The sequence below is a fragment of the Haplochromis burtoni genome, unplaced genomic scaffold (assembly GCF_018398535.1).
Source record: "Haplochromis burtoni strain Fernald_Lab_line unplaced genomic scaffold, NCSU_Asbu1 Contig_204, whole genome shotgun sequence".
Lineage (NCBI taxonomy): Eukaryota > Metazoa > Chordata > Actinopteri > Cichliformes > Cichlidae > Haplochromis > Haplochromis burtoni.
Window position 1 is genome coordinate 657688 of NW_024582565.1, and position 20284 is coordinate 677971.

The 20284-nt window shown below is 42.1% G+C and overlaps 2 protein-coding genes across 5 annotated transcripts in view; one reads left to right on the top strand and one right to left on the bottom strand.

Annotated features, from left to right (window-relative positions):
* LOC102289328 (neuronal acetylcholine receptor subunit alpha-7) overlaps positions 1-599 on the bottom strand; it is an 8372-nt gene extending 7773 nt beyond the window's left edge. For both annotated transcript variants that reach the window (XM_005936097.3, XM_005936096.3), the window contains exon 1: positions 355-599. In XM_005936097.3, coding sequence (XP_005936159.1) covers positions 355-406 — 52 coding nt within the window. In that variant the 5' untranslated portion in view covers positions 407-599. The remainder of the gene's footprint in view (positions 1-354) is intronic.
* Positions 600-4818: 4219 nt separating this feature from the next.
* On the top strand, positions 4819-19710 carry adar (adenosine deaminase RNA specific). Of its 3 annotated transcripts, none has more exons than XM_005936098.3 (16): positions 4819-4933; positions 7864-9613; positions 11101-11408; positions 12385-12580; positions 12869-13065; positions 13447-13582; positions 13755-13993; positions 14296-14452; positions 14983-15151; positions 15421-15514; positions 15638-15754; positions 15924-16051; positions 16175-16357; positions 16479-16591; positions 17020-17147; positions 18875-19710. In XM_005936098.3, exons 2-16 carry the CDS (start codon positions 7994-7996, stop codon positions 19170-19172), a joined length of 4083 nt encoding a protein of 1360 aa, XP_005936160.1. In that variant the 5' UTR covers positions 4819-4933; positions 7864-7993; the 3' UTR covers positions 19173-19710. The 3 variants fall into 3 exon arrangements, with proteins under 3 accessions (XP_005936160.1, XP_005936162.1, XP_005936161.1); XM_005936100.3 differs by having other exon boundaries at positions 7864-9568; XM_005936099.3 differs by lacking the exon at positions 4819-4933 and adding an exon at positions 5842-6302.
* The last annotated feature ends 574 nt before the right edge of the window (positions 19711-20284 follow it).

A 20284-nucleotide genomic window follows, 5' to 3' on the forward strand; every position in this document is an offset into this window, starting at 1 on the left:
TCTATCTATCTATCTATCTATCTATCTATCTATCTATCTATCTATCTATCTATCTATCTATCTATCTATCTATCTATCTATCTATCTATCTCAGCATCTAAAAAATCTAAGCCTCAGCCAAACCTATGGGATCTGCAGTGGAGATGATTACATCGTGGTGTTGCAGGCTCATCATAAAAATAAATCCATTTTTCTGTACGGCTGTGCACAAGTGGCCACTCTCTTTGTATAAATCAGCTGCTTTGTCCCCAGTTACTATGATCCGCTACCTTTACATGCAACAGCACATACAGAACAGGAAACACACACTTGTTCGAGCACAGTCTCGCTCAAAGCGCAGTGAAAGTCACTCACCCCGGAGCAGAGTCGCAAGTATCAACAGCCACAGAGCCACAGTTTGCTTCATTCTGCATTCCTCTGTATCGGCAGAGAAAGAGTGGTAAAAGGAGAAATAGAGGGAGAAGGTGAAGATGAAGGAAGATTAAACATGTAAAGTGAGGAAAAATGGGGATGTGAAGAGAAAGAGAGGCTGTAGAAAACAAGTGGAGAGAGCTCAACACCAGCAGCAGCAGAGCAGGGAAAGGAGGAGAAAGGGTGAGGAAGAGAGAGACTGAGAGAGTGGGTGAGAAATGCAGCGAAATGACTGCTCCTCTAAAGACGGAGAAGCTGTTTGTTGGAGTCGGTCAGGTTTAGAGACATGGGGATGCCCTGACCTGTGCTAAAACTCATCATCCATGCCTCCCTTCTCAATATACCCTGCAGACTTTATGATATGCGGTTATCTGTGACTACATGTCAGTCATCCTCCATCATTTTATGATGGATTCATTCAGTTTTTCTGGATTGGTGGACATAAAGAGCAGCTTTATTTTTGGAGGAGATATAATACGCAGAGCTGTCTGGGTGATGGGATTTTTAGTAGCTATTGTCCAGCTGTCTTTAACAGTTATTAAATCAGTTAAAATCACAGGAAATATTATATATATATGTGTGTGTATGTGTTTTGGGGTTTTTTCACTTTCTAATTTATACCAGGAAGCAATATTTAAAATCTGTCTTGCTTTTGAGCTAGTCTGATCTGACACTAGCGTATTCACAGAGTAGTGGTGACACCCAATGGCTATGTCAGTAAAATGCAATATGCACATTAACACACTGAGCAAATTTCGATAGATTGTTTATTCTTATCAAGTGCAAATGCTGTTAAAAAGCATCTCCCAGATTTCTTTACGGCTTGTTAAGGACATTGTAAACAATTTAAAATAATTTTTGAAAGCAAATAAACAATTATAAGGCAGAGATCAATATTAGCTGTAAAAGACACTGCTACAGTAACAGTGAGAACAAAGGGGGAAGTACATAGAAATACTGTTTATAAATGCAGCCACGTACTGTTGTTAGCCTGCAAAAAAGTCTAAACCTTGTGTGTCAATTAATAAATCACTTCCACCAAAATGGGAAAAAAAAAATCCACCTTGTTAAACAAAGGTGGTCAAAACATTTTGTTGCTTTGTCAGAACAGCAGTGGACTTCAGACGTGCGTTCATCATCATCTTCTTCCAAAAGTGTTTTGCAGTGTGACAGGTGGAGAACCGTCACCTATCACCAGGTGATTTCTCTTTATTTACAGATCGCATTATCTGTGGTGTGTGGCAAGGTTTGAAATTCAGTCTGATTTTGCTTCTACTTGATAATATTTTGAAAACTCACCAAGATACCTGTGGCACACAGATATATGCCTCATGATAACTACCTCGGGATAGTCTCAGTAATGTTAAACATTGAAAAATGTTCGGTGACTCAATACCACAAAATCAGAATTCCTATTATTCACTAAACATCACTGAGCCTGTTTCCAAAAACCCCACTGGTATTCAGGTATTATTTTCTATCCAGCCCTTAGCTTTACCCCTCACATTAAAATGACTGGACTATTGTAACTCCATCCTCTCTGTCTGCTCGCTAATGGAAAACTACTGTCTCACTTCCAACTGGTTGTGAATTCAGCAGCTCAGCTTCTTACTGGTTTTAGCAGACAGAATCACATCACCCCTCTCTTGGCTTGTCTCCACTGGCTTTCTGAACATTTTACAATAGATTTTAAGATTTTACTCATCCCTTGTTAAAACTTGTCTGAGTCTGGGTCCTGACTGTAGCTCTATGTCTGTTCACAGCTTTTCCATCAGGGGCCCTCAGCTTTGTAATAGCCTGCCTGAAGAGATCTGAGCCCTGTCCAAAGAGCCAACTAAAATAAATACCCCAAATATCTTTCTGTTTTCTGGATTCACTTAGTCTAACACAGCGGTCCCCAACCTTTTTAGTTTTGCGCCACGGACCGGTTTATGCCCGACAATATTTTCATGGACCGGCCTTTAAGGTGTCGCGGATAAATACAACAAAATAAAACTAGTACCGGTACCAAAAAAAAGAAAACACGTGAAAAGACCAAGGAAAACCTAGTAAACGATAAAAACTAACCCTGAAAACCGATAAAAACCCTGAAAACTATATATTTCACACCTGAACCTCAACTCTCGCGGCCCGGTACCAAACGACTCACGGACCGGTACCGGTCCGAGGCCCGGGGGTTGGGGACCGCTGGTTTAACACAAAGCTGGCTATCAAGTTGTTGAATTAACCCAGGTTTTCCTTTTTTAAGTTCTCAGGAAAGGAATGGTGTTGGCACCATCTGACCGATTATGTATACATCCAGTGGCAGCAGGGTGGCTGATTTTGAAAAGGAAACTGAAACCATGCTATGGGAAAAATATGGTGAGATTAAGCAGCTGCTGCAGAAAAAGTAAGACTGGAAATGAGCAAATAAATTAAAATATTGAGCCTATTTCAAGACAGGAAAGAACAGATTTATCAATATCACATCTCTGTTATTAACAGAAGGGAGAATCTCATGGGTTACAGCCACATTTTTGATTCATTAATATATAAAATACAGTCTTCGTTTTTATTCTTTCAGCTGCAGCCTCAGTTAAATAATGCTTTGAAAGTAAAGGATAAATGTAAAAACAGAATCCAAACATCATCATCATCATCGTTTATTTGTATAGCACTTTACGAACACACCAGGCAAACCAAAGTGCTGAACAACACAGATCAAAACAACAACCAAATTAAAAATACCATAAAATCATTACATACAATAAAATAAATAAGAAGGTGTCAGTTTCCTACAGAGTTAAAAGCCAGGGAATAAAAATAGGTTTTCAATCTGGACTTAAAGACCTGCACTGATGACGCTTGTCTAATTTGGAGGGGAAGGTTATTCCAGAGCATCAGCGTTGTCTACATGCAAATTCGATATAGCACGTAGTTGCTCTGTTTTCAAATCACATACTCAAACTTACAAAGCAATAAAATTAAAAAACTGCAGACATTAAAAAAAAGGAAAGTTGTGTCTACAAATATATCATCAACAGGGAAACACAAAGTATGAGATGCTATTAAAAACTTTAGATCTTCTTTCTGTCTGGATCTTCCAGGAGTGCTGACAATGTTTTCCAGAAAATTGATTGGTCAGTAGATGGTGATTCATACTTGCTGATCTGTAGTCTGGAATTTTGCAGTAAGTTACCATGGTGATATATCAATCCTTTCTAATAAAGAAAAAACAGGCTTAACCCTACAGTTACCTGGATAAGATGAAAACCTGCTTCGTAGGACAGGCCTATACAATCCTGGTCACTCCCACTGAAAACTGAGCATCTTCAAGTCTTCCTCCTGTCTTTTTGTCAGTACTACTGTGTCCAAACCATACATCATAGCAGGTCTCACTACTATCTTGTAAACATTCCCTTTCAGTCATGCTGCTATCCTTCATTCACAAATTATCACACACAGTTGTCTCCATCCACTCCTGCCTCTCCTTCGCTTCTTTTGTGCACAGCCTATTGCTTTGGCAGTGCTACATATTTAACTCATCCACCTCCTTGCACCTCCCTCTCATTCACATGCATGTATTCTTTCTTCCTCAGATTTTCATTCTTCTTCTCCTCAGAGCATGCCATCAGCTCTGCAGGTTCTCTTACAGCCACTCCCTAATCTCATCATGGATCACAATGTCATCTGCAAACATCACAGTCCACAGAGACTCCTGCATGACCTCATCTGCCAGTTTGTCCATCACCACTGCAAACAAGAATGGGCTTGGAGCAGATACCTGATGTAATCCCACCCCCATCTGGCCACACACCTCACCACTGTCCCATGTCCTCATACATGCCCTTCACTACTGTCACATACTTTTCTGCCACTCCTCACTTCTTTACAGTGCTACAGTTCCTCTTGTCCCCCTATCATATTCTTTGTTTAAATCCACAAAGACACAGTTAAGCGCTGTCTCACCTTCTCTATACTCTCTATAAGCAAATGTAGTGTCTTCCTCACAAATTGAATTATGTTGCACCTAGGTTTTATGTACTATTATTGTATTCTAACATATGTTTAACAATGCTCACACACGACTCACACTCGTAGACTCAGCTTTGAGATAATCTATTATGAATATTATGTGTTGTCATCACAGAAAGAATGAAATGCCTTTCCAGTGTATTGTAGGCCTACAATGCTTATTCTAATGTCTGTGATACGTTTTTGTGATGAAGACCTATGTTCACATACAGCTTTTATAGAATGATGAATTAAAAGTACAACTAAGTTCTAGGTTATACCTACTTTCAGTTTTCAGTTATATTGTTTTTGGTACGTTTTGACTGTTTTCTACAGTCATTGGTTAGTCAATGGTTTGAACAATATTGAAACTTTAGCAAGGTTCTACGTCATTTGCTTGCGACGTATAATCGTCAGTCGCAGCCTTTGCGTCACTATTCCCCGCATCAGTTCTTTGATTGTTTCTTTCACCGCATTAAAACATCACACACCAGCAACCACGCACTACCAGGAAACACGGCGAAGTGAGGTAACTGCTAAAGGCTATGGCTTGTCCTGAAGTCATTTTGTAGACTTTGTGTGAGGCGTTTATCGCTGTTTGACTGTAGCAGATAACGAGCCTGCTGCGATGCAGGCGACAGTTAGAAATGGTGCAGTGCCAGTGCGGAGCTAGCAGGCTAACCTCAGTTAGCCGGAGGAGGAACGATGCTCAGTTAGCTGCTGTCAACTGGTCATTTCATCCCCTGATACTGTCTTTTCACCGATTTATTAATTAATAATAGTGAGAGCTGTTGTGTCTGGAACAAAAATATGAATATCAAGTTGGTCTAACCTGTAGCTCCTAACGTTTAAGCCTCATGTTTCTCTAATTATTAACCTTGTCTTGTTTGTCAGACCTCCAGTTTTAAAGTAACTGAATTTAATGCTAACCTTCATGAAAGTGATAAGAGAGACAGATAATATTCGTTTGCTTTGATTAACAAAAAAGTTTGTAAGTTTCCGTTTTATTTTTATAAACCCCCTTTTACGCTGTGCAGCTGTTTTCCACATTAACTGTTTGGATTCAAGCATTTTCTTTTGTAGATAAAGCTACAACAGCACATTGCCAATATGATTTATTATTTAAAAAATATTTCAGGCAATTTGAAATCAGGTGGAGCCCGGAGTCTTGATTTAGTATGCCATCTAAATTCATAGCAAAATTTTGACGCTTTGGGACAATATTTGAGTCTCCCAAAATGTATTACATTCCTTTCACCCGCTTCTTTCGTTTTCCTTGTTTTATTTTTAAAGCGAGAAATTGATCCGAGCGAGTGTTGTCTCCTACAGCAAGCACCGAGGAGACTATGCCCTGGTTTCTTGTGGAGCAGCAAGGACGTCGCTATAGCTTTTTTTTTTTTTTTTTTTTTTTTAAATCTGACCTCTTCGAACAGAGATGAGGAAGCTTAACCTTTAAACAGTTCCGGTGTGCCTCGTGGTCACGTGACTGGCGACAGAAACCTAAGTTTTCTTCAGAAATGAAATCGAAACTTAACCCTTTTAGTGGAGGACAGTTTCCTTTTTATTACAGTAACAACCCCGCAGATTTTCCCTTCATCATCGCCGTGTAACAGTGTACTAACGCATCTTGCAGCAGGCTTTATAAGCGCGCAAACCTCTCCGGTGTTTATCTTTGTGCTGCGATTAGGACCTGATCACCCAAAACCGGAAGACCCTGCATTTTGGACAACACCTTCAGCACTACATAGATTTGTGATTATTTTTTTTCACCCATTCTACCACGGGTTCCGTCTTTATTCTTACATTAATCTGTAACGTTTATTTTATTGTTATAATTATTATTACCTTATTTACATGGGATCGAGTCTTGGATTAGTCGCCTTTAGGAATCTGCAAAAGTAAGGGCGCTTTTTACTACTTCTATTTACTTTTTCAGCGCTGCCACTTTCATTTGAACTACTGTAGGTGAGAACTGTTAAAGTCAGTGTGTTATAATGCCTCTGATGATGCTGTAAGACTCCACGGGCCCTTTCCTGCTTGTAAATATAGCATATTGCGTGCACATGTGGAGGTGTGTGCGCTAAATCTAGAGACTTCATTTCTGACATATTCAGGAAACAGAGGGCACAAAGCTTAGTGATGATAGAAGAGGGTGACTCTCAATGTCAGGAGGTGTTTTGTCTTTAATGGGTTTTTTGGTTTGTTTTTTGTATTAAATAGTGTTCTCAATCAGTTGTCAGATGCACAGTCTTGTCTACATCTCTGTCTAGGCTAACAACAAAGGAGAGTGTAGTGAATGCAGATTCTGAAAAACACAGTTGTTATTTTGGCTGTCAAATGTTGCCTTGCATCAGGGTCAAGATGAGTCAGATTCAGTACTGTTTGGCCCCTCTGCTGCCGACCCTGTCGGCCCTTATTACAGCGATGAACCAACACTATGGTGTTCTCTGTTAATGCGGTATGTTCGGTCCGCTCAGCTCTCAGCGACATGCCGTTGATGCTGACTGTGCCAGAGGGGATGAAACCTGACTCAGTATTGGGTGTCTCCTTGTTGTCATTCTGCCTGATATAGACATTATTGAGTGTTGTCAGATATGACACTTGAGGAGGAATCAATGTTTGTTTCTCCCATAGAAGGATTTTAAAGTTCTGGGACAGTGTAGGTCAAAATTTCTGTTTCAGATTGCTAATTTTTTTTAATGTTTTATTTTCATGCATGCTAGAAGAATTACTCTAGCTAGCTCTGTGAAAAATAACATTATAACCAGAATTGCTAGCTAACCGCTGCAGGTTTTTTTTTCCCTGTCTGCAGTTTGTTACTGATGACTTTTTAGCCCATGTCCCTCTGTGCCCTTGTCTGTTCTCCTTGTTTGCATCAGTCTCACTTTCCCTCTCTGCTTCGGCTTCAGATCCAGCGATAATTTCTAAGGCCAGAAATAATACAGAATAGTTGCAACAAGGTCTGCATTATTTATCAGCTTCCTTTTTAACCGGGGTTTGGTTTCAGTGTGACTGGAAGAGATAGTATGTCACCCTGCAGTATCCTTGTAGACTGAATAGTTATGATAATCTGATGATATATGCAGCACTCCCAGCTTGTCGTCTCCACATTTCCTCCAACCTTCCATATTGACCACATTTTGAGTAATCCTCTGTGTTGTTTGCTGCTGTATTTTAAGAAAGCAGTGGCATAGACAGTTGCTTAAAACCCTGCTCTTGGAGTTGTTATAGATTTAGTGACTTATCCAAGGACACTTGAGCAGGTTGGAGGGTTGCCAGCACAGTCTGAACTTGTGGTACTGGCTGGAATGACAGTTTTTTTCTTAACCTCCCGACTGCTCCTTAATTTTTAAAAGTTTTCTTCTTTTTTTTTTTTTTTTTCAACAGTTGAGTTATCTTGCTGTTATTTGTCTCGATTTATTGGTATTCTCCTAACTTTGCCCTTTGTTTTTATTTCAGGGTCTCTCAGCATGCAACTGGCCTGCCCTGACTCCTGATCAGGGTATTCTGTTTGCGCTAGAGGACATACACTAATACAGAAGCTGCACAGCCGGCAGCATCGGCCCCCTTCACACTCAACCCCTGCGCTATGAGCAGAGGTAGAGGAGGGCCTTCCAAAGAACATTACTACAGGCATCCACAACCCCGCGTGCAGGAAAGGGATAACTTCTATAGACCTGGCCCAGGTGTATTCTATCCCAGAGCTGGGCCACAGCAGATCCCACATCCAAGTTACTACGACGGTCCTACCCACCCTGAAGCACACATACAGCCCTCATCTCCCCTAATCCCTTCTACCCCCCCTACACCAAGCCACATTAAAGTGGTCCCAAACTCTGTCACCCATAATAGCTTGTACAGCCCGAATCACGGTGCAGGTCCAAGCCCTAATTCCTTTTATGACAAACAAAGAGAATTCCTGACAGGACGGATCTCTGAGGCTCCACAGTTTAGAGCCACTGTGAGTGGAGGAGGAGGAGGAGGAGGAGGATTTGTACCCAACAGGTCACATAGTACTTTATACCAGCCTCAGTCAGGATACTGTAGATATCCAAACAGCAGCCCTAGTGGTAGAGGGGCTAGCCAAGATCGGAGACCATACCGACCTGGTGCAGGAGCTTCAAGAGGTAACCTAGCACCTCGACACTTGAATCAAAACCAGTTCCAAGGTAAAAACCATAACCAACACTCCAGTAGACAATGGCGCACCCAAACAGATTCACTCTGTGACCAATTTCAGGGTTTGTTGCTCAAAGACAGGCCCAACAGAGGAGGAGAAAGGTTTGACAAACATTCTTCATCCAGCAGCACAGGAAATTTAAGTTTTTGTAAACCTAACATCACTCTCACAACTCAAATACAGGGCGAGGTACATGAGGCTTTGGCTGCGTTGAAGCCAAGTGAAAGTATTTCTGCTAAAGTGTTAGCCAGAAAACTGCATCTTCCCAAAAAGGTAGTCAACAAGGCTCTGTACTCTTTGGAACACTTACAGAAAGCTTCCAAGCAAGGATTAACCCCTCCTGAGTGGACACTATACAGAGAACCTCTCAGAGTCGAGGAAGACCAAAGCACAAAGTATCACGTACAAAATCAACCTCCTTATTCGTTAGCCAGTTCAGAACCCCCACAAAAACCTGAAGAAAAGGTTGAAACAGAAACCGAAGAGGAAGTCCAGGCCAAAGAAGAGGACTCTGACACAGAATCAAGTTCTTCATATTCCTCCTCTTTAGAGTTTTCTGACTCTGAAGATTCCCAGTCATCAGCAAAAGGTCAACACCACAAGAAGCAACATCCCAGCACTTCCAGCTCTCCTGATCAGGACATTAAAGGTGCTGTGATGGCAGAACAGAAGGAACAAATTTTTAAATACCTTCTTCAATCAAGGGAGGCAACAGCTCTTAACATAGCGAAAAATATTGGACTCAAGACTGCTAAGCAGGTCAATTCTACTCTGTACGCCCTAGAAAAGCAAGGTGAAGTCGTTAGGAATGCTGAAGTCAACCCTCCAACATGGGAGCTCTCCACCCACCGCCGAGAGAGAATGGAGAGGAGTCTCAAAGCTGCACAGAGCAACCCGGCTGTCCTGGTTAAAATGGAAGTAGAAGAGGAGGAAGTGAGTGCCATCTTTTCCCCATCACCGCTACCACCATTACCAGGCCTTGAGGTACTTACGGGGGGTTGGATACCAGACCAAATTCTTAGTGAAGCGGTAGGTATAGTTAGAGTTTTTGCTTTATACATTTTGATTTGTTTAATTATAAATGGCTTTGGGTTTTCACTCAGCTGCAGGAGAAGAAGTGAGGCAGAGTAGTTCAGGGGGCAGTGACCAATACACCTGCCTTGATTTTGCCAATCAGCCAGCTGTGACCAGATGGCATAAACCAGCCACCCTTCTTATTTCCCCTAAAATTTTATTTAGTTATTTATTTTGTGCATCTGTGTCACACCAGAGATTCAAGCGGAGGAGGCAAAGCAACAGGCGTTTAATCAGATTTGAAATCTTTCCCTCAGAGCCTCTTTCCAAAACAAGATTGGTTCAGTTTGATGTTGGAACAACTTGTGTTTTTATTCTACCTGAATCCCTGCTGTATTTTATGATCTCAGATTTAGGGCCAAGTTTGATTAAATTCACAGCATGGCGCACTGTGACAAGCCATACTCTTTTCTAATCACACACAAAGAAACAGTGAAGAGCACAAAGTTTGATCATCTAACTGGAACAAATTGTGAAGAAAAAAGACAAGTTGTGTAAAGAGTCCGCCTTCTAGCGTTGCTTGTGTTTTCCAGCTACGCCTCTTTTATACACTGATGGTAAAAACACTTGATCCAAACCTGTGCATCCTCCATTAGAGCTCTTCTGGCAAGCCTCTTCTTTCCTCTGTCCTCCAGTTGGGTTTTGGGAATTGTGACACCCTTCAGCATAGTGTACTGAGATTGATTTCCAGGTCACCGTCGAGAGGACAGAGAAGACGAGAAGGAACAAATTAGTGAAATAAGAAAAGCCTTAGGACTCCACAGCTGGGTTGTAGGCTGAGCCAGACTTTTTCTCCGAGTTATTGTTTGGAGTCCAGTGTGATTCACCCTGCCGGGCAGGCTCCACCTAAGTGCACAGGGTTTTGATTTATTCTGCATGTGTCCGTGCAAAGTGACAATAAAAGTGTGTTTGCAGCTCAGCATGGTCCCTGGCTTTGCCTGCACTAAGGTGAATCCATCTGTAGTGTAGGTCTGCTACATATAGAACAATACAAAGATTCCTTGAAATGTGGCGGCTAAATGAAAATCAAACCATAACTTAAAAATAATAAATTTGAAACTCTTTCAGCTAAATAGGTCAAGCTCAATGGATAACAAATTCTAGGTATTAAAGATATTTCCCCAGTAAAACACAGCATGCATTCTGAAAAGATTAAAATAGTAGCTTGACATTTTGAGACATAAGCTTATTCGCTCATTTCCCCGTTTCCAGCCTTTATACTAAGCCAAATCAACCATCTGTGGATTTATCCAACAAACATAAAAGCAGTGTCAATCTTTCTTTCTAATTCTCTTCCAAATGTTGAACTATTGCTCTGAGAGACACTTTGCTGAAAATGTGAACTTTTTATTAATCGCATTTAGATAAGACTTGAAGATCTACCCTGCCTATATTAACCCTTTTACCTCAATTTGCCCTTTTCATCTCGTTCCTCCTTTTAGCCCCTTTCCTCTGCTTCATGTAAAAGCGAAAACGCCAATGAAGGACAGTGGTCCACTGATGACATCCCTGAATTCCTCAATGCTATTCGCAGAGAGACGGATGCTGAAAAAAAGGCATCCGAGAAAACCAATGCCATGGGGACTGTAGCTGTCTCAGTAGCTGCCCCACCTCCCCAGAATCTGTGGGCTAAGTTACAGGAGGTAAGGTTGAAGAACCCTGTGAGCGGTCTCATGGAGTATGCCCAGTATCTGGGCCAGAACTGCGAGTTCCTGCTGCTGGACCAGTCAGGACCCTCCCACGATCCTAGGTTAGTGAAATGATCCACATACACCAGGCTTTGTAAATGCTATTATGGCACTTACTGGTTTGTTACGGCTAATCACTGACTCAGGTTTTAGTGCCACAATAATTACTTTACCAAGTTTAACTCATAAAATATCGCAATTAATAGTGACAGTCCTGCTGTGTTACGAGGATTTTCACGAGCTCATTAATTCAGTTAGGTTCAGTTTTGTTTATATGGCTCGAAATCACAACAACAGTCACAACAAGGTGCTTTATATTGTAAGTTAGTGTCTCTTCAGTAATACAGAGAAAACCCCAACAATAAAATGTGCCTTTTGAGCGAGCACTTGGCGACAGTGGGAGGATAAACTCCCTTTTAACAGGAGGAAACCTCAAGAGCATAACCACACTTAGGGAGGGAGAGTCATCAGCTGCAACCCCTTGGGGGTGATGGGAGGAAGACAGAACAAAAGATATGCTGTGGAAGAGAGCCTGAAATTAGTAATAACTAGTGATTAAATGCAGGGAGGTTTATAAACATGTAGTGAGTAAAAAAAGAAGAATAAACAAAAAAAACACTCAGTGCATCATGGGAAACCCCAAGAAGCCTAGGCCTATTGCAGTGCCACTAAGGAAGGATTCAGGGTCACCTGATCCAGCCCAAACTATATGCTTTATCAAAAAGGAAATGAAATGAGAAATATGCTCTCTTTCTTTCGTTTTCTTTTGTACGGAAATTGTTCTACACCGATAAGACTTAACCAATACAGAGGGTAAATCCTATCATTTTTTCATTATGTGATAGTTTTGTTTTTACACCTACACAGATCTGTGTATTCAGAGTCTATAAGAAATAGATCTGCCGAAGTGAAATCAAACTAAAAATGTAAATTACTTTGCTTGTTAGTCAACGTAGGAATCTTGGTAAATTTTTCTTGAATTAATCATATTTGCAGATACTTGTGTCACATCTGTATTTTCTTTTTTGCTTCTGTTAGATTTCGTATGCAGGTGATGCTCAACGGGAGGCTGTTTCCTGTCGCGGAAGCTTCTAGTAAGAAAGTTGCAAAAAAGGATGCTGCTGCAGCCACACTGCGAATCCTTGTCAAAGAGATGCAAGGGGGGACGTGCACCGCCGATGAGGAAAATACTGGCAATGTGGACCAGGTGATGGAGCTACCTCCAGACACCAGCGTAAGTTCTTTTGTAATCTGTGAAAATACGACCCCTTATGCATTTTAAGAAATGAAATCACATTTAGTCACAGCACGCTTTAACTAATTGCCTGTGACTGGTCAGACTTTCGTCAATTGAGAGTGTTGAATTTATTCACCAGGGCATGAACTGTAAACAGAAGTCTAATTACCTGTGCTGGCTAAAACTGTGTCCATAGCCGTTATCTAATGTTGGAGACCAATTAAAAACTGTGTCTGAGAAGTGCCGTAAATTATAGTTGGCATTTTTGTTTACTCTCTCCACAAGGGGCCTGCTGAAAGCACAGGGGGGATTTTGGGGTCTGGCGGTGTGGAAGGGACGGCAGAGGGACCTCGCCAACCCCTGTCCCGCTCTCTGCCTGGTGGCAAGAATCCGGTGTCTGTCCTTATGGAGTACAGCCAGCGCAGTGGGAAGCCCATCGAGTTCATCAACACTGGACAGGCGGGTCCACCGCATGATCCAAGGTACTGACTCATTCACTTCCCTTTGAATCTGTTTGGATGTTCTTCTCCACACTGCATGCTCATAGGTTGAGTTTCTCTCTGTGGTCATACTTTTCTGCCTCAGAGCAGCAGCTGTTCAATATCTCTCAGTACTGTAGTCATCTGACAGAGGCACAAAAACGTCTTTGTTCAGTTGATGGCCGGGTCAGACAAACAGTATAAACTTGTGTTTTCTTGCCATCACTTTCCAGAAAACATGATCACTAGTCTTGATCATGATCTTAGTACAGGCTCCAGTTTCATTGTGATCATGGTGCATCTGCTCAGGCTATGTAAATGTGGAGTTATGAATCTGATCTCAGTTATAATCCTTTCGTTTCCCTTTCTCTGTTCTGGGCTCAGGTTCATGTACAGGGTGAAGGTGGGAGAGAGCTTGTTTGCAGAGGCCTCAGCTCCAAACAAGAAGGCAGCTCGCCAGCTGGCAGCAGAGGAGGCTGTCAAAGAATTAATGGCTGATGGGAAACTGCAGCTCAACAAGGTGTTTAATGAGTAACCAAGAATAGATGGGGATTGCATATTCCTAAAATTAAAGGGATAATTGATTTCTTGGGCATAAAGAAATAATTTTTGTCACATCTGTCACAAAGCTCTTTTCTTTACTGTTCACATCTTTCTTTTGCATCACCGCCTCACCCATCTGTCTTCTCCAGCCTCAGTTGCCCCTGGGTCCTTCCAGTGGCAGTGACGAGAGTTTTTCTGGGGCAACATGCCCCAGTTTACCTCCACTTACTGCAGATGAGTTGCGAGCAGCCCACGAGGCAGGGGTCGGGGACCTCATCAACCACCTGAACAACAATGCAGTGTCGGGTCTTCTGGAGTATGCCAGAGCCCGTGGCTTTGCTGCCGAGATCCGCCTTGTGGGCCAGTCTGGACCGCCACATGACCCTAAGTATGTTAGACCATGATGCAACCAAACCCACAGACCAGGAGTTCTACTACTGTCTGGGCTGCCACATACCTGTAAAAGGAATATTTTATGTAGATTTTCGAATAATTTAAACACTTCTTTTTTTGCCTCGCTTTCCAGGATCTTTGGTGTGTTGCAATAGCAACTCATGCTATGAGGGAATTATTAGAATAGATATTTGTGTTTATTTCTCTGTTAAAACAGCTGGGGTTTCCATGCAATCACCTAAAGGGGGGGACCAAGCAAAATCCTCTGCTTATCTTACTTTTTGCCCATCTTCTCAGGTTCACCTACCAGGCCAAGCTCGGCGGACGCTGGTTCCCTCCCGTCTGTGCGTCCAACAAGAAGCAGGGAAAGCAGGAAGCAGCTGATGCTGCACTGCGCGTTCTGATTGGAGAAGCTGAGAGAGCAGCCCGCACTGGGGAGCTTACACCAGCTGAGGTACTGACTATTCAATGAATTCACGCATTTCATCTTAAAAGTTAAAAGTGCAGCAGCTTTAAAAGAGCTTTCCGTGGCTCAGCGTGGGATTACAGCTGAACATAATGGAATGAAAGAGTAGAGCATAGCAACAGGTTCTGCTTAGCTTGATTACTTGTGCTGAAAGATTAAGCTCAAAGTAATCTACAGTAAATGCTTGAAGGATAATCAACTAACCACTTCACTTGCTCTCCTGAGAAAATAATATCAGAAAATGTCTTCATGTACATTTGAAATGTATAACCTCGTTCAAGACAAAAGCAGTCTAAGGTAAAGTGCTTCACAATAAAGAACACAACACAAGTGTGTAAGGAAGTGACACGTCTGTATAGACAGCATACTAAAACATGCAGTTTGTTATATTCTCCTGTTTTAGTTTCACATTTTTGTCCAATTCATATTCAGAGAATCCTGAATGTTGAATAATAATGTTTTAAATAATGCTTCCTGTCTTTCTTTCATTTGCATGTTTTTGTACTCCCCTCTGCTAGTTACCAGTGAGCGGCAGCACACTGCATGATCAGATAGCAATGTTGAGTCACCAGCGCTTCAACGCTCTGACCACACGGATCCAGCACTGCCTTCTGGGACGCAAGATTCTGGCCACGATCATCATGAGGAGGGGGGAGGGCCTGGGGACTGTTGTCAGCCTTGGAACTGGTACATCCATTACCTTTAGCGTATAACATATGAAATGACCAAAGTAGTAAAAAATTTTAATTGTAGAGCACTGTGGGGGTGGATGGGGGGGATTGCCCCTGCATTTTTCCACGATGTTTAGTTTTGTGGATTTCTGCGCTTAGAGGTATGTACTGTCACAAAGCTGAAGCAACTAGGTCACCGCTGAACCGAGAGGCGCCGCATTGTCGTGTTTTTTGACATTGAATTTGTCTTTTTTTCCTCTCCCTCTCTCTCATTCTTGTTGTCAGGAAATCGCTGTGTTAAAGGGGAGGAGCTGAGCCTTAAAGGAGAGACTGTTAATGACTGCCATGCAGAAATCATCTCCAGAAGAGGATTTATTCGGTAGAAATTGATATCTTGCTTCTTTATCAGTGTTTCTCCTACACTTCTAAAAATACCCCCCTCTCCCTGAAACGGCGTCTGTGGGACATTATAAGTCTAGCTCACCTTCTCCTTTCCTCTCAGGTTTCTGTACAGTGAGCTGCTCAAGCACTATGAAGGTGCAGACGATAGTATATTTGAACCGGCGGAGAATAACAAACTACGGATCAAATCTGACATCACCTTTCACCTCTACATTAGGTGGGAGTATGAGATGTTTTCTTTCTCTTTCTTCACTCCACCCAAGCCTTCACTTTCACACATCAGTATTTCCTGTTTAGCTCTGTGAGGTCTCATCTCCTAAACTGCAGGTTGCTTTGCTGTGCATCATAGCAATACCTTATCTCTCTCCTTTTTCTCTCATCCTTAGTACGGCACCGTGTGGGGACGGTGCTCTGTTTGATAAGTCATGCAGTGAGGCGGGGGATGAAGCTCAAGGCCACCAGCCTCTATTTGAGAATGCTAAGCAGGGCAAGCTTCGCACTAAAGTGGAGAATGGTGAGGCACGATACTGAAGGAGAAATTGGCTTTTATGTACATGATCTGTCATGAAATGTAGATGAAAGCAAATGATACCACATCCCGGTTTGTAAGCAAGAGTGTGCTGTTGGTCTTTGCCAGGTGAGGGCACCATCCCTGTGGAGTCAAGTGCCATTGTACCCACCTGGGATGGCATCCAGCACGGTGAAAGGCTGAGGACAATGAGCTGCAGTGATAAGATCCTGCGCTGGAATGTGATAGGCCTACAGGGGGCACTGCTTACCCATTTCCTGGATCCCATCTACCTGAAGTCCATCACACTTGGTAAAATATAAAGATTTCTTTGTGCAGATAAGAGTCAGTGAAAAACGGTGGACTCCCATTGCATTGGTTCTGGACTTGGATACCAGTTTTACAGCATGTCTTTGCGTCTCTTATCCAACAGGCTATTTGTACAGCCACGGTCACCTGACACGCGCCGTTTGCTGTCGGTTGGCCAGAGACGGCGAGGCTTTCACGCAAAGTCTCCCCGCTTCCTTCAAGCTGAACCACCCTGAGGTAACCGCACAGGTTTTTGGCAAGGTCACACTTGGAACATTAATCATGAACATTAAGTTTATTCTCACTAAATCCATCAAGCTGCCAACAATCCTATTTGTGCCTGCACAGCTTTCTTTTTTTTTATTGCTCATATTATTTTAAATTTGGCTCATCCATCAATTAACAAAAAGCCAGCAGGTTGCTGTTGTAACACCAAGAGAAAAGGAAGAAATATTGCAGCTGCCACACTTTCAGTTTTTTCTTTTTTTGAGCCTTTTTTTTTCTTAACATTTTCTTGGTTTGTCATTTAGTTTGACACTAATCAACACAGTGTGACGCCTCTGACACATCAGTGATGCACGTGTTACTAATCTAATTAAAGAACTGCTAATTTATGTGCTCTCTCTCCCCATCCCTTCTCCCACACCACCTGGTTGGACTTGTAGGTCGGCAGGGTGAGTGTGTATGACTCCACACGTCACACAGGCAAGACCAAGGAGTCCAGTGTGAACTGGAGCTTTCCAGACCAGCACAGTGTTGAAGTGCTTGACGGGACCAAAGGAAAAGTAGATGGGTATGTAGCATGTAGGGACTGACATGTATTATCTTTACTGAATTTTTGTTTTCTTTTTTATTATTAATAGTAAGAATTGTGAGTTGAGTCTAAATCTACAATTGACATTACATTCAACAGCTTCAAGACTTATTGTATTATCCTTTTTGATCTTTATTTTCTTTAGTATAGATTATGTTTGTACATATAGCTGTTGGAGGCAAAATGCAAGTAGTTGCAACAACCAACTCATTGCCTAGTGGTTTAGGATGTTGCATACTCAACCTCTGGGCGATCAGTTTACTCACAAGGTGTTTGTACAGGTTGTATGATGGGAGGAAGCATGTCACAGTCTTGGACTGACTGCAGTCAGTCTCAGACAAACTAGTGAAAGCATGCAAATTATTGCTGTCTAACTGATCCAACACACTGCATCAATTGGAGTCAGACTGCGTTGAGTCAACTTCTCTGCAAAGCATCACTTTGCAACTGTTCAGGTTACATTCCAGTGTAAAAGCAATCAGAGCACCTGTGTCATTTTACAGTTGAATGGTCGTCCTACAGCAACTACGTCACTATTTGTGGAGGAATTTCTGGATTTCTGTTCCATGTGTAAGATTTGCACTCTGCGTATAAGTAGATAATGTCAATTATCAGTACATAGAAACAACAGATTTGCAGTTTTTGCTGATTTATTACAGTTAATCATCATGGTATTACAAACAGAGTTCATGCAGTTGCCAACTTGACCACATTCAGTCACAGACTGATAGCAGACTGACTCAATCTTCCTTAACCACAGTCACTTGAAGACAGCAGATGATGGCGAGGAGTCGCAGACCTGGTCCCTGTCATTAAAGAAACCGTTTTAAATGGCCTGTATTTGTATATGCAAGAGGAGTCCAACATTGTTGCACATGGTTGCAGTAATGTTGATCACGCTGAGGTGTACAGCCACTGCTTTTCCTAGTGTGACTTTTGCATAACAAGGAAAAAGAAGTCAGACATTCTGATTTTAAATTGGATCACTTAATAGCTCCCAAAATGCTTTGTTGCTATCTTGAGCTGTTGTTGAGTGTGGGCCACATAAAGCTTTGAAAAGAAGTGTCTTGATGCATGCTCAATAATTCAGATAAAGGAATCCAACCAAGTTAATTCGGTTCATGTGGACCTACATTTTCAGTGGCAGAAATGTTTTATCGCTCATCCAGGTAACCACTACAGTCTCAGGAAATGTCTGGTGAGACTTCTTCAGCCTCACTGGACATTTGTGACATCGCTCATCCAAGTGACAGGAAGTCACTTGGATGAGCGATGAAACGTTTCTCCCACTGAAAACGTTGCATCCAGATGAACTGAATTAACTTTAGGGGATTTGAATGGATGCTGACACCCACTCTGGGGGAAACACTGAAGCAGGTTGTGATAATTCAGTTTCTGTTTGCCGAGTTTTTTCCCCTTATTTATCTTTATAACGTCTTCCCACACCCTCCTATACCACATTAGTAATAAAAACTCTTTACAAAACACCATAAACTGAAAGCTGTTTGCAGATTTTTTGCTTCATTGAATTTTAATTAAGCGAGTCAAAACAGAGCAGCAGGGAGCGAAGTAAGCTAAATAAGAAACACTGCATGATCTGAGGAAACACTTTGTCATGCCAGCCTGCCAGACAAACCATAATGCTTTTCCTGTCACACTTGTTTTGCATTTTTTTAAAACACTTTGCTAATGTCTTTTTTGTCCAGGACCAAACTGGCCGTGTCCCGCGTGTCCAAGTCCAATCTATTCCATCTTTTCCGCTCCCTGTGCCAGCGAAGCGGTCGCACTGACCTCCTCTCCCTGCCCTCCTACGCTCAGGCAAAGATGTCTGCTGTGTCCTTCCAGCAAGCCAAGCAACAGTTTTTCCAAGCTCTCAGCGCCCACGGCTACGGAGCCTGGATCGGAAAACCCCTGGAAGAAAAGAGCTTCGAGGCTGGGGAGGGAAACGGGAACAATGGGGCACCTGTGGGAAACAGCAACAATGTAGGAGCAGTGGAGGCGTAGAACTGTTGTGTCGAGTGTTTTATAAAATAATACCACTGGGTGCAGGGAGAAAAGCTCAAAGTGCAAACGGGTTAAAGACAAAAGGATAATCAAACAATGTGACGACGCTAGTGCCCCAAACTATGGAAAGACTAAAGAGAGAGTGAAAGAAAGGGACACAAGAAGTGAGTGGAATAGGTCAAGGAGGGCAAACCCTAAAGGATGAGTGAGTCCACAGCTGACAAGACAGAGCTCCGCGGGGTGTACAGAATATTGTAGACACTACATGCAAAAGAATTAGTCTGAAGTCAGTAAACCAACATGGCAGGCACTGCTCGGAAGCTCAGACAGCTTCAGTTTTTCTTTGTCACCGTTTGGCATTTGTGGTTCTTGCTTTCCTATTGTACTACTTGATGTTCCCGTTGCAAATGTCTGCACCCAAATCACTTGTTTTCTCTGCAGAGGAGAGAAACTGCTTATTGGAATTCAGCCTGGTGTGACCAGTGCCATGTAGCAGTGTTTGTAATTGTGATTAATTTACTTTGCAGTGGGAATCTTCTATAATGAAGTATCCCCCCCCCCCGGTTCATTATGCTTTTATTGTGTTTAATGTGTTTTTTTAGGACGAAGAGAAATAATGGGACACCCTCAGCGGGAACTTTTGGGTTGGATTTTTGAAACTGCATTGATTTAATTTTGATGTCAAAAGGAAAATTACAAGAATGTACATAAGCAAATCATTAATGTTCATTGTTCAACATTTCAGTCTTTAATTCCTGTACATGCTTTAAAGGCTTCAGTCAGACTTATTTTTAGTTAAACATGCTGATCGTACGTCTGCTGGCTGTTGTTGCAGTTTTTTGTCTTTTTTCCTTGCGTTTTGAGTATTTCTCTTCCTCCTGAGCTCCTGACCCTCTTCTGTCAAAGTGTTCATCAGTAGCTGGGTGTGTTTTTAAATCCTGGGAAGCCTCACGTGTCCTGCCTGTGGGGAAAGCCACCTTATATTTTTGAAAATATAAATCTAAATACACAAACTTTTGAAGCTCTGGTAAACTGGGTAGCTTTAGTTTTGAAAACTGGGGCTTAAGTTTTGTCTTTGATTTGAGTGTATGATGCTATATGTATATGTGTGT

What these genes read in the sequence shown, in the direction of transcription:
- adar (XM_005936098.3), top strand. Translation starts at nt 7,994, where the DNA reads ATGAGCAGAGGTAGAGGAGGGCCTTCCAAAGAACATTACTACAGGCAT. An exon ending in GGGAGCTTACACCAGCTGAG is followed by an intron (nt 14,453 to 14,982) that starts GTACTGACTATT and finishes CCCCTCTGCTAG; the next exon opens with TTACCAGTGAGCGGCAGCAC. An exon ending in CCTGAAGTCCATCACACTTG is followed by an intron (nt 16,358 to 16,478) that starts GTAAAATATAAA and finishes CTTATCCAACAG; the next exon opens with GCTATTTGTACAGCCACGGT.